The sequence below is a fragment of the Chanos chanos genome, chromosome 1 (genome assembly GCF_902362185.1).
Source record: "Chanos chanos chromosome 1, fChaCha1.1, whole genome shotgun sequence".
NCBI classification, from domain to species: Eukaryota; Metazoa; Chordata; class Actinopteri; order Gonorynchiformes; family Chanidae; genus Chanos; species Chanos chanos.
Window position 1 is genome coordinate 19,594,155 of NC_044495.1, and position 14,236 is coordinate 19,608,390.

At 39.6% G+C, this 14,236-nt stretch overlaps 1 protein-coding gene across 1 annotated transcript; it reads right to left on the reverse strand.

The window, feature by feature from the left end:
* Window positions 1-1,668: 1,668 nt before the first annotated feature.
* Window positions 1,669-10,255, reverse strand: mkrn1 (makorin, ring finger protein, 1). Its single transcript, XM_030780977.1, has 8 exons — window positions 10,182-10,255; window positions 9,186-9,314; window positions 4,803-5,014; window positions 3,738-3,958; window positions 2,918-3,132; window positions 2,535-2,645; window positions 2,201-2,345; window positions 1,669-1,881 (listed from the first exon to the last, which is right to left on the reverse strand). The coding sequence occupies exons 1-8, from the start codon at window positions 10,253-10,255 to the stop codon at window positions 1,669-1,671; spliced, it is 1,320 nt and encodes a 439-aa protein (XP_030636837.1).
* Window positions 10,256-14,236: the final 3,981 nt, after the last annotated feature.

Here is a 14,236-nt window from a genome sequence, read left to right on the forward strand (position 1 = left end):
AATGCAACCAACCAGCATGATGCAGCAATTACTTATAAAATTGTAAATACTGGATTTTTTTTTTCAATTAACTGGACAGTTTTGCTTATGTAACTGTCTTTAATTCATCATCTATTCCATGATTAGTGAGTGATGGTATTTTAATAATAAGTATGTGCACAAGGGCTACAATGAAATAATAATGACAGAGGTCAGAGATAATGAATCATTTTGGCAGAGGTTCAAACAGTCTGTTTATAATCTGCATCTAGGACTTGTACTGACATATAAAGAGTAACTGATGAAACCAACATAACTGATGTCAGTGATCTATGGTACAGAGTATATCATATTTTCATGTACTGTTTTGCCTGTCATTAAAAAGCACATGGCCTAAATAATGGGGATTTGAAAACATGCAGTGCATTGAGAGGATGCAGCCTCAAAATCTGATGGATTTGATGTGAAACTAATCACTATCAATAAAAAGAGCAGGAATAAACTAAAAAATGCCGACTAAAAATTCTATTCTGCTTAACCAGCCAGCCTGATAGCCTAAAATCAGACTACATTAGGCAATTTTACCCTTAAAGATTCTGATACATTTGATTTGCCAAAATTTAAAAAGTCATGTGAACGTGTTTGGTCCAATGAGAAAAATGCACTCGCAAATATTGTTACTTTGATAATAAACTTTAATTTTCAAGTTCATGTTGGATGGTTCTGGACCATAGAAAACAAGCACATTTCAGTATAAACATATGCATTTTAACCAAGTTCAGCAAGAACCAAATAACAATTGGGAGTTTGTGGATTGGCCACTGGTAGCCAGGCTTAATATGCAGTATTCACTGAAGCAAAAGAATCAACATGTAATAACAGTTAATCTGATAAACATTCCGCTTCACAATTGAATGCATTTAAGTCTGCTTTAAGTCCAAAATCACAAAAGTATCGCTAATTTTCAGGTGGGACTTGTCATTAGATACCACAGGTGTTTCTGAGCAGGAGTGATTCACAGAGGTTTAAAAAAAGGCCCTTTGAAGGCAAGAAAAAAAAAAAACTGATCATTGACACAAGTAATCTGTATGAAATATAAGAGTGCTTTTGTGCAAAATGGCATTAAGGAAGCTCACTGCAACCCCTCACCCTGTCAGAATCAGTGCATGAAAAGAGGAATGTTCCAGAAACCATCACATCCACCACCAGATACAGTGAAGTTGTGTAAAGCTGCTGCATCCTCAAGAGTCCAAAAACAAAAAAAAATCCACACCTGGGTAGATGATAAACAAGTCAAACCCACACAAGAATAAACTCGAGAAAGTTTATTAGCGATATCATTCCAATTTTTTTTTTAATAACTTAGTGTCTTTTTGTATTATTTTAACTGTGTTTGTTTTTAAGTATTTTTCTTCATACATAAATCAGACACAGACACTCACAGAATGGAGAGGTTTAAAAAAAGGTTTAGCACAAGCGCACAGACCTGTTTTCTCTCTGGTCATTTGTTTATGAATTCTTATTTAATCATTTGCTGAGTTTGATGTGAATTCATTTCTGTTGGCCTGCTGAAAGGCACTGCCACAACAGAGGGAAAGATGCTACTGCCCGTCACTCACACAAGACAGTCCATTCTAGATTCTAGTAAGGGAAAGACCAGGGGAAAGCTGGTTAGTGGGGGGTGAAATGCTATAGGTAAAGCTCGTAGTAATCGTCCAGTTCTTCGTGAAACAAGTCCCACTCGTCCTCTGAATCTGTGACGTCTTCGTCGGTCCCAGCGGCCAGCAGCATGAGGAGCATCTCACTCAGCTCGAACGCAACCATCTCCTCATCCTCGTTGTCAAAAGAGTCGCTGCTCTCCCGCTCATCCAAGATGTCCCAGAGCGGTGTCCGCCCTGTATTCTGCATTTGGGCAAGGGGGTAAAAACACACATCTGTTTTCTGTAGCATGATTCTAATCTGTACGCACACTTAAAACGCAACTCGTTTAGTAATGACTCCTGTCATCGACCATACACTGAGGCACCTGGGTCATAGCGCAATAAGAGTCTGATTAGGATGGGTATCCAGTCAAACGAGGTTTATTAAAAATACTTTGACAGATGTGTTTAAAGTTGTGGTCAAATAACATCTGAAACTACACAAACAAGATTTTGGTTTGGATTAGCAGAGTTTCTTTTGCTGTTGCTGTTGTAACTGAAGGCTCCTGGTTGTCTCTTACCCGGTTCCTGCTGTTAGACCCAGTTTGTCGTCGCTGTGGTTGAGGCTCCTCCAGACGCCCATCGGGGAAGGCATGTTTGTAGAAGCAGTTCGCTCCAAATGGACAGGTCCCGCGGCCCTCATCAAAATATCGACATGGTTTGCTCCTAGCCAAAAAAAAAAAAAAAAAGTAATGCTCACTTTTCAACCATAGTAACCAACACTCAACACCAGAACAGAGATTTGGACACAACCTCAACATAGAAGGCCGACACGTAAAGATCAGAAACATGGCAAATTGTTTAGGAGTGCATAAACGTCCTCTTGTCATTCAGATAAGTGTAAGAGTGTATTACCCCATGCCATCCTTATACTTCTGAATGAGTTTTTGCTTTTCCTCCTTGTCGTCCACCCAGTATTCACTTGGGATTACAAAATTGGAAGTGATTCGACACTCTGGACAGGACCTGGGAAGAGAGTGAGAGGATTTCATTCTGATTGCATTTAGTTCTTATCCAATGCTAAGGCTCTGCTAGGGGTTCAAAAATGATGTCTGTTGTAAAATTAGACATTTATACATACTGATAATAGATTTCTGCCATGATTATGGACATGACCCATGTTTACTATACAATACCAAAAGCAAGTTATCAATTAATCTACAAGACAACTCTGGTAATAATTGTAAAAACAAGATACAGTGGGCCCTGTATATTAGTCCAGTACTCCTCTGTCTTACTTTATGATCTTGCTCTCAAACTGCTTGGCACTCCTCCATTTGCGGATGCACTTGAGGCAGTAGCAGTGGCTGCAGTTGGAGAGAATTCCAAAGCGCCGTTCGCTGGGGTTGGCTTTCTCAAACACCACCTCCATGCACACGCCACACATCATGTCTTTACTACGCTGAATGGCAAATGAGATCTCCATGTCCTTCTCATGAGCCTCAATGCAAGCCTGGGGTTCAGAGCAAACACCCTTTAAACATGCATCTGTCTGAATCATCACTGAGTCATCGATCTGCTCCTACCTACTGCTGTGTACAGAGCCAGCTCTCTGCCAAAATAAGGGCAGAACAAAATGTGCTATCTTGTGTATGTGAGCTATTTGCATTGTATATTTGATTCGTCAAGGTGCCACATTTAAAAGTTCTGCATTCTGTCTCTGTTCCATAACAGTGCAAAGTTAAAAAGTCATCCATCAGAGGCTCTCTAAACTACACAACATTCCCTGACGTTAAAAGACATTAACTCTAGCGAATTATCAAACTCAGGATGTGCCTAAACCAAACTAAAGACTTATCTATTTTCTCTAACTTATGGATAATATAATTTTGATTTGACTTTGTTATGAAATGTAAAGCCCTTTGAGACTATAAATAGTGATATTGGGGTCTAAATAAACTTGTATTTTTGCTATAATTATTATTATTATTATTGTTATTATTATTGTTATTAATTAATTGAGAAAATGAGAATTTAGGCAGTGCACATGATGTCTTTAAATAAAGAAGCACAATAATCAACTAATGACACCGATGAGATGCCAATGAACAACCTTACCTTGATGTGTAGTGAGCGTTGGGAGCTGTCAGAGGGATGGAGCACCTGCAGGCCACACATGTCGCAGACGTCGCCATGGAGATAGGCACAGTTTAGGCCATAGCGACACTCGCCCACGGCAGCATATGGACAAAGCTGCTTCTTCAGCTCCTTGTCAGCCTGTTCCTTCTCATACTCCTCTTCTATGAGTGGTCCAGGCCCCTCAAACAGCACTGGCTCTGCTGGGAGCCACAAGCGGAGACATGTCAGAGTGTCAATAGTGAATTGTTTAATAGTTTAATGTCCAAAGTCTGGCAGAGGACTCATAGTTCAGCTCTCTGGCTGATGAGGCCACCACCTCAGGGAGAAATGACTTGTTCTTGGCTGGCAAAACGTGAGAAGCAGCTGTGGGAACTTGGCCAGGCATTACCACTGTACGCAGGGTCTTCCATTACATTTAGTAGGGATGATGAATAAGCTTTCATTTAACACATCACATAATCCTTGTTTGAACTTCTGAGGAGCCATTCTGGCTGTTATCAGCCAGTAAAAGTAATAAGATGACTATTTTCACAATTATCACAACCTTTGATCTATGCTAATAAGTCAAAGGTTGACTAAGAGGTTATGAATATTCACATTCAAAGGCAATTATACATGCAGTTCAGCATTAAACATTGTCCCCCAAAAAGTCCACTTTTAGCACAAGTTTAGCATACATTCAGTATACTGACTGAGTTGTACAGCCTCTTTTATGTAAGCCCTTTTATGTAGACCTAATGGTCAAAACAATGTGTGGCAACTGGAAAAGGTAGCCCTCAGAATTGATTGTCTGTAAATTCACTTTTGTTTTTGTCAATGTTTGCAAATGCAAAAATAAGCGCATGACCAGAGAGCTTCAGTACAAAGTTGTTGCTACGTTGCTAACTCCATTCTCTAATCGTCCGTGAACAAAAATGGAATTTCAGTTTGAAGTGGTCAGCTGAGACTATTCTAAGCTAATAAAATTAGCCGTGAGCATTTGCCTTGTTGACCACTATTCCGAGCCCTGTTAGGCATCTTGAATATCAGGTTTGGCACACTCACCCCTCCCGCAGTAGGGTTGCCCTGGCACAAACTCGGCAGCGTTAACCCAGTCCACACCCGCTGAGCCATGGGGTTTCTCCTGGGAGCCGGTTGTGTCACCTGGTCCACTGGGCACAAGGTTAGAAGTGCCAACCAGGGGGGCAGCAGACAGCGGCATCGATGGCTTGGGGCCGGGCAGTTCCTCTTGCTTGGTTGGTTTGATGTGTTCATATCTAAGAATGAAAAAAATAACATACCATATTTACATTGCATTTTACAAGTTTAGAGGCAGTTTTATGTTCATTCTAAATGGACGGAAGTCACATGTGAGCTTATTAGCTCAGTCTCAGTATGTCCACATATTCAGTTTGATGATAGTCATTACCTGGTACAGAAATCTTACTTTTAAAATTCTTTATTTTTTTCTGATAGTTCAATCGTTCAGTCACTACAGGAGGGCCAATTTGTCAGTGGGGACATCTGCTGTATAATACAACATCATTTTTACATTGACACGTAGTCAATTTGCTCATGCTCTCCAAACTGACTTAAAAAAGAGCAAAGAGAGTATGCTTAAAACAACGCATCTCTCTGCGTCACTCCAAAGACCATGTATGATTTTAGTGATTTACTCAGTATTTTTTTTTTTAAATATACTCCTTATTGACAAAAGATTCTGATATATTTTACTTCATACAAAAAAAATATTTTTTCAGATATAATTATCACCAACCTTATTATATGATTTAACTACCATGTTAACAATTTCTTTTTTATGCCACTGAAAAAAAAACAGCACAAAACATTAATCTTCTGTGGAAACATCTGCTCTACAACTGTGTGTTTTCATACGTAGGATTTTCCGTGAAATCAATATCTGAAGGCATATCCCCTGATGTCAACAGAGCAAACTGAAAGAAAACTGTAAGCAAACTGAGTTCTCATGTTTTCAAAAATGCTCTTAATACATGACGTGAAGTGTAGTATTATTTATATGAATGCCAAGCATCCCTCTTACACAGCAGCCCTCATGCTCTATCAGTATACCTCTCCACAACCTAGCTCATGGACACAGACTTGAGTTGAACATTTCTCTGAGAGTTCATTTAGGCTTGTCACTCTTCATAATATTTGGAAGTTGTTCCGGCTTTGACAGCAGTCTTGTACTGAAAGTGGCTCTGGCTTTATCATGGATTTAGGCACTTGCTCTCTCCTGGTCATGAGAGTAAAACTTTACATTTTGTGTCCTCTTGTGTTTGGTAAACAAGAAAGCAAAGAGAAAGACAAGCTGACTGACAATTAGCCAAGTCAAAGTCAAGCTATTACAACCATACCAAGTTAAACTGCTGAGCCAATATTTCATCTTATGATGTTTTTAGATAGCTAAATGTGAGTGAGTGGGTCACAAATGAAGTTCATGAGGTGCTTCACATTTAAAATCCTTCTCCGAGACATCATGTGACACTATTGGATTTGAAATTGAATAACCTATACATTATTTGCTCAAGACTGGTCTAAGTTCCAGCTTTCCTGTATTGTATTTTGTATTTTATTGTCATGTGAAACCACATTACAATTGGTATGGAGTTTCTTTCGTGGTTTTGTGCGGTTTACAGTTTTACACAGTCAATTTGGAAAGCTCTTTATTTCCTGGACATACTGTTCTTTGTTACAATCCTGAGTCAGCAGTAGGCATTCAGAGGAACCACCACAACCGCTTGTACACACAGTGATAAGAACATCCTTAAAACTGGCCACAGAGAAGACAACTAATGGCCCTCACAACTATGAACAAAAAATGTCCACAGAGTAGACAACTTATGGCCCTCACAAATAAGAACAAGCTTTTAAGAAACCCCACACAATTCTAACAGGGACTGCATCGTGCCTATCAAGTGAACTGTGCCTTGCGAATAATTTTAAAGGTCATTCAAACTTCTCATTTGTAAAATGTTAATGTAAATCTCTGTGATCGCACACACACTGTGAACAGTGAGCAATGAATTTGTCCTCTGCATTTAAGCCATCCAACACACCGGTAGTGAACACACACTCCAGACGCACGAGCAGTGGGCAGCATTCCTTGCGTCCGGGGGGCTGTGGGGTTAAGTGCCTTGCCCAAGGGCACACAGCCACGGATATCGGTCCAGGGAATCAAAGCGGCAACCCTTCGGTCACGAGCCCGGTTCTGTAACCTCTAGATCACGACTGCCCTCAAATATGATGCTGAGGCCCAAAAATGAGTGATCCAAGAGCATTTATGAGAAATCATTGTATGTAGTTTAAGTTAAATCCTTTCATCATAAATAGATTTGCTTGCATTTAAGCGTGAAGCAAGATTTTCATGAAACAATTACTGAAACCCTATAGAATATATTAGACAACTAATTTCAAAGTATAAAGAAAAAAACAGTTTATGTAAACAAAGCATTCCCTAGAACAACTGAAATTTCACTGTCTTAATTACTGAATGATCTGTCAATATTTCTGAAGCCCTGACTTTGGCCCACACCACTGACATCAACACACACACACACACACACACACACACACACAAAAGGGGGGGCTGATCATATATTTCAGAAATACTGTTTCCAACAGCTTTTGGGGAAAAAAAAAAGGTAAGACTGTCACATTTTCAAAATGCTATTTAAATATCCCTTTTTCATTTATTTAAAAATGAATGTTGCTCTCCAGATGTATAAGAAAACTACTGTTGACAGTTTTGACGGGTGATTACAGACCACAACAAAGGGGTCAACACAGGAAATATTAAGATCGACTCACTGCCTCAGCTAAAGCTTTTTCAGAGCTATCTTTCACCCTAATCCAACCTTATGGCATCACTCAAGCACGGGAGCTCTCAGTGCATGGTGGTGTATATGTGTGTGCAGGCACATAAAGAAATGGCAGGGGAGTAGGACCACAAGTTGCTAGCGCAGAATGGCGGCGTGAACTGGATGAACTTAACGACGACAGCAGCAGAAGAGAGGGAACAGGGAGTGGGGGGGGGGTGGGGGGGGGGAGGTGTAGAGTGTGTGAAAGTGAGAGTGTGTGATGGCAAGAGCTAGCGAGAGAGCGCATGTAACACAGAGGGTTATGTAATTGCCATGCAGGCTGCAGTGTGCTCTGTCTGGCCCCCAGGGTCTTGGGGGGGTGGGGGTGTGGGATATACTGTGTACGAGACAGAAAGAGACAATAGAAAGAGAGAGGCAGAGGCATCCATCCATAATAAAGCCAAGCTACATATGGAGGCCCTTTCTCCGGTCTCTTAGTGGGAGCTAGACAGCCCCCTCCCACAGCATGGGACAATGACAACCTCCATATGGAGTGGGTGCCTTGTGGAGGAATGTATAATCTAACAATGCACAGACATATTCAAACAGCAAGCAAATGGGCGAAAAAAGACCTTGGTGAGCAATCATTTCAAAACCCCAATTTTTAAAAAAAAAAAAAAAAATAGCTGAGCTCAAGGTAGTTCATGCTATGCTGTCACAGAGCCGGCACCAGCACACAAAGACGTTCTCTTGCTGCAGTGCTGGGAACAGCGGTAACTATGGGGATGCACTTGACTGCAGACAGATATGAGGCAAACACTGTCTGCACTGTTTGGCTGGCAGGCTAATTCTGATAGCACTCAAGATTCTGTGCATAATCCACTTGACTGTCATTGCTTTTATCGATGGTTTGTCTGCATTTTATGGAAATATAATGGTCTGGCTATACCTAATTTGTGTCTACATAAAATGGAGGTTAACTGAATTCCTGTAGCAACATATTTCACAACATTACCAATAACATATGAAACATTGGCTTTGCTTCACTCTGTGCAAGACAGAGTTGATTAGTTTACTGTGTCCTTTCTAGCAAAAAAAAAAAAGAGCTACACGCTGACAATCAAAGCTTGTACAGGCATGCGTTCCAAGCAGTTACACTGGTTGACTGATTACCTTGTCAAATATGAAATAAAAAAATACATCATTCTTCCTAAAAATTAAACAGTGGGAATTCTTTCCCCTCTGGAGAGCAGATATACTAAGAACACAGGTCTTCCTTAGTAGCAGTGTTGACCAATCATTAATGGCTGCCATGGCCGCTTAAACGTCAACAACATGTTGACTTTAAAAACAGCTCTTCTCAGATGTCACAGGCAACACGGAAACACATTACAACATCTCTAAGAAATATCACTGAACATGCAAGATACTGCACTTAAATGCATAATTCATACATCTACATACATCACGATTATTGAACTAATGTTCATATTTTCATTTCAGTATTAATTTGCTATAAATACCATTAATTTTAGTTTCTATTCCAGCATTATATATAATTATTTTCATTGTGTTCATCCTGAGGTTGTATTCTGCCCAAGCATTATAAATATTTGTCACTGCTCACCTGCACCGGTCCCCGAACGCACAGTAGCCTTTCTGAAAGAACCTACAAATCATAGCTGGCTTGCTGGTGGTGAGGTCATGAGAATATCGACAATTGTTGCCTTCTTTGCAAAGCCCATGCATGAAATACCTGAGAACACAAGAGATGGAAAAGCAGGGCATGATTTTCTGACACACTGATTTACAATGTGCCTATATTGTCACATTCAACTCATATTTTACATTCAGTTTAGACTATTTCATGACAGGTTAGTTAAATACAACCCCAACAGCTGTCTTGCGTGGTGCTGACCAAAAACAGTACAGTGAGGGTATCTCTGAAATCACAATCAGCATGTGTACCGAGTCCTCTAACAAAATAACATGGAATTTTTTGCATAACAGGCAATAACGGTATCATAAATATGTGAAGTCAGTGTTCAGTATTTTCACGTATAAACTAAAGTAAGAGTCAAAACGATTTTCAAACGGGTGCGTATTGGACATTATTAAAGAAATGCTACAGGAAAGAAATGCTACAGGAAACCATTTGTTGATACATTTCCGAATGAGGGACTAAATAGTAGCATGACAAAATAATGCAGTGGTGCTAACAACAATAAAACTGAGGGAACAACTGAGCGCTGCAGACATGTCAGAATGTAAGGGACTTCATGAATCGAAATTCCTTGTTCGCTTCCTGGTGTGGCCAGCTTAACATAATTTGAAAGCTATCCCGATGAATATGCTGATGGACAATAAATATTCAATCACGTTTCTAACATGTGGATGCAATCGCGGAGGCTGCAGGAGCCTTGTTTACTTCGAAGCGTAAGGGGAATGCTAATACCCCGGTGAGGTGCTATCGGGTTTGTGTATCACAACAAACACATCTCACTTCCACACAAAGACAGCGTTGCCAATGTCTTGGAATCGATTGAGACGTACCGTCTCCGTAAAACATACACAGCCATCAAAAATGAAAATAATCATCATTACAACATAGATTTTGACTAACCTGCAGGTTACGTGCTTAGTCCAGCCTCCAGTTACTGCTGGAGCCGCTGTAGATGCTACCGCTGCCTCCGCCATTGCTGTTTATGTTGAAGCCAGCACCCGGATCTTCCGGAAAACTGCGCTTCGTATCGGTTATTTTCGGAAAACCCGACCGCCGTCAGAAGATCAACTAGCGTCCAACGACAGTTAATGGTGTTTCAGTATTAATGTCACATGAATGCTCGCGGCAGACAGGCACTGAATACCTACTAAAATATTCTTTTTCATAAACAGTTATAGGTGACATTGGAGAGCTGGCAGTAGTAAAGCACTACTGGTTACAATTACGGAGCACTAGTCCTTACGGACAACCCAACCAGAAATTCACAAAGGTCGTAAATTCTTAGAGTTTGTAGCTGATATGACATAAGGAAACAATATCACACAGTTTAGGTTTTACATGGGTTTTAATGATGTAATCAGGGGATATGGATTAGAAGGTGAAATTAACGTATAAGGAAAATAAAACAAAATTGATTGTTCAGAAGAAGTTTGATTTAGTACAGTCCAAGTTTCAGTGTATTTAACCCAAACAGAGCGGATGCAGTCATTGGGGGGGGGGGGGGGGGGGGGGGGCAGAAAGCGGGTTTAGTGAAAACTCAGAGTTAGTTAACTCAGAGTAAGTAGTAAACCTCCTAAAAGAAGAAGCCTGTGGCTTCATTCTCCTTGCAAAACAGTCTTAACTAACTGAGTTTTCACTAAAACCGCTTTCTGAAATACCCCCAGGAGAGCTAATTGCGCGCCAATGCAATAGAGAAAAGGCAGGTTAGCTTACCCTCTGGCTGATGCGGTCCGGTCTTAAGCTTCTCTGGTAGAGGGAGCTAATCGTCTCCAACTTTGAGAACGAGATGCTGGATGTTGATGAGACGCGTTGAGTTGTGGTCGCAAGGGTCACGAAGACTGAAGCTGAAGTCGCAGCAGACTTCAGTGGATGGTGTCCGAGATCGGCACGGGATCAGACACTTTGGGGAAGCGGACAGCGACGTTCACTTCGGGCGCATTTACCGGACGAACGTTCCGCGATAGGCAAAGATTAATTGTTGTTCTTCGTTTTGTATCCCTATTAACTGTGATAGTGTTCAACTACCATCAGAGCTGTTGGCACATTTGGCACATTTTTTGTTTGTTTGTTTGTTATCATCTGTTCGTTCATTACAGAATAAACAGTGAATATATTAAGCTGTTTATAACGTGAAAAACGTAAGCTTTACCAGACACTTAGTATGATGACTGTTGTAAATGTTACTTTCAGATAACACTAAACATGCCAGGGTGTATACCCAGCAGGACATGAACTTAATTTCGTGTTTATGCTATGATCTCATGTAGGCTAGATGCCAGTTCAGCATTCGGTCAGTTGAATACTATCCGATGGCCCATCAGATCATCATGCTGTGACCATGAAGAGTCCTTGCTGAAGGCCTTTGTGGGTGATTAGTCTGACCTTTGTCTTGGTCCGACGTGTTTAGCTTCCACTGAGTTTGGGCGATGACCTTTTGTTCACTGAGTTGTCACTCGCTAAGTTTCTTGCACATGGCGAGTGCTGGAATCCTAGGCTGGGTAATGCCTTTGTATCCACAGTAGAATTTATGTTGTGCTGCATGCCACTATGGGAGTACAATCCAAAGAGAAAACATATCGTGACACACCACGAATTGACAGCAAAATGATTGGTTATTTGTATTAAAGAAGTGGTAGCAGAGGTTCATCCTAAAGCCTGAAATTAGCTGAAATATGAAGATGAGACTAGAGGGACAGATGAGGCCATTATCTTACATAACGAAAATGTTAATAATAGTTTAATATTATTAAATATTAAATTACTAAAATATTATATACATTTTCCTAATAGAGTTCTAAAATATGTGAACTATATTTAAAAAATTCAGCTTATACATGAAAATTCATTCAGTACAGCTTTATGCACCACTGAGCTACACACATTATGCATTTAATTGTGTACTCTGTGTGTGTGAGTGTGTGTGAGTGTGTGTGAGAGAGAGAGAGAGAGAGAGAGAATATCTTCTCAAGACTGTAATTCCCCATTCTCTTCTGGTTTGTTTTCTGTATGCAGTGGGTGAATGGATTGCTGAAAAAATCATGTAAAGTTGGAATTAGGCCAACTTGCAATATTACTGTGTTCCCACTAGATGTAAGGAGGGAGTGAAATTGTTGATTTCCGTGAGCAAAAAATAGTTCTCATGTCCACTAGATGGCAATATACGATTCAGTAGATCATTAACACAGGAGTACACCATGATATTTAAAGCACTAAATGGACATGGTCATCTATACTCTTGTTGAAAGGACATACAAGCCATCTAGACCTGAATCAAAAGCACAGTCACAGCGGTGAATAGAGAGTAGTTACAGTTTCTTTTAGAGTGCAAGCTCTCAGACTGATGGAGTGTGATGTGTGTGTGTGTTTTGGAGGAAGCGTTCTTGTTTTGTGGTACTTCCAAAGCCCCGTGCTCGCAATTAAAAAACTGATTCAAAAGCTGACACCTCAATAATGCTGAGCAAGGTAATAAAAGGCCATTCCAGCAGTTGAAGTATTTTGGTTGAAAATGATTAGTATACACGTTCTGTGCATAATTCTGCTTTTGTTTAGCTGTCACGTAAATCTGAGTATCCTGGCTTTCATATACTCACACACAAAGTCAGATGAAGCGTTCAGTGTAATCTCCAGAAATGGCATTTCTTATTTAATGTGATGTCAGATATATGAGAGTATGAATATGATAGTATGTTTTAAAACTATCGATTATTGTAGATCATTTTAATGTAGACTACTTTTGTTAACTTTTCTGGTAAAAAATCATTAATAGAAAAAAAAAAACATTTGATTAAAAATGCAGAAACAGTTTTTTGTGCATGTAAGATACTTTTTTTTTTTTTTTTTTACTTAAGTTGTGAAGATTCTGTAATTTCACAATTTTGATAAATTCTGATTCCCAGTAATGGGGTGCTTACTTCCATACTTCAGAGACACTTTGCTTTCACAATAGGTGTTTTGCAACAAAGGGCTCTTGTGTGAAATAACAAGTAGAAACAAGTTTATATATGCTTTGGTATGTAAAATAGAATTAAAATAGCAATAAAATGTTTGTGGCATTTACTACTTGTGCATGCACTGTAACTTCTGGTTAGTTGTTACAACTAACTGGAACACGACTTAAAAAAAAAAAAGATTTACAAAATTTGTATAAAATTTAAAAGACAAAGCATAATTTAAAACAATTTTTGCTTGAAACAAATGTCTTACAGTTCTGAAAATGAATGTCATCTTTCTGACATATATATGTGTGTGTGTGTGTCTGTGTCTATATGTCTGTCTGTCTGTCTGTGTGTGCACATACACTGGATCTCACAGAAATATTGTTTATTTTTTCCATTGCATTGGATATTCCTGCCATGAAGAAGAGACATATGGTTGTTGGGATACCATACAGAGCACGAACCGTCAACTTTTTTGTACTGTGGTAAATAAAAGCTTGGGGATGTCTGTAAGTCCAGAACATTGGTGGAAATGAGTTTCACCAATGGTGTTATTTCACTTCTTTGCAGGGATATCCAACGCAATCCAATAATAAACAATATGTCTGTTAAATCCAGTGTGCATCACAAGTTAATCATGTGAATTTTGACCATAAACGGAAATATTATACTTGAAAAACTTTTCTCCGTGGAGGAAATTACCATAGTTGTGTTATTTTTAAACACAACACATTTTCACATGAATAGATCCTCTTGTTAGTTCATTCAGCTCAGTGGAAAAGATTTTCATTACAAGTCTCTGTTTTGGATATTTGGGTGCATGACATCCAAACATTTCATGATGCTTTGTTCAAGATTTCATCACTCTCCTGTTCAAATATTAGCTGGGTGCCCCCTTAGTAACAGTGCACCTGTGTTTCCTCAAGTGTGTGTGTGTACAGAGCTCATATTATGAGGTCATTTGTCCCATTTAATCTATGAAGGACATTTCTAAACAGTGGTCTTAAATGAGAAGCTGCT

Coding starts and splice junctions, on each gene's coding strand:
- mkrn1 (XM_030780977.1), bottom strand. CDS start 10,255: ATGGCGGAGGCAGCGGTAGCATCTACAGCGGCTCCAGCAGTAACTGGA. Junction 5,015..9,185: donor GCGTTCGGGGACCGGTGCAG/GTGAGCAGTGAC, acceptor TTTCATTCTTAG/ATATGAACACATCAAACCAA. Junction 3,959..4,802: donor GCAACCCTACTGCGGGAGGG/GTGAGTGTGCCA, acceptor TGTGGCTCCCAG/CAGAGCCAGTGCTGTTTGAG.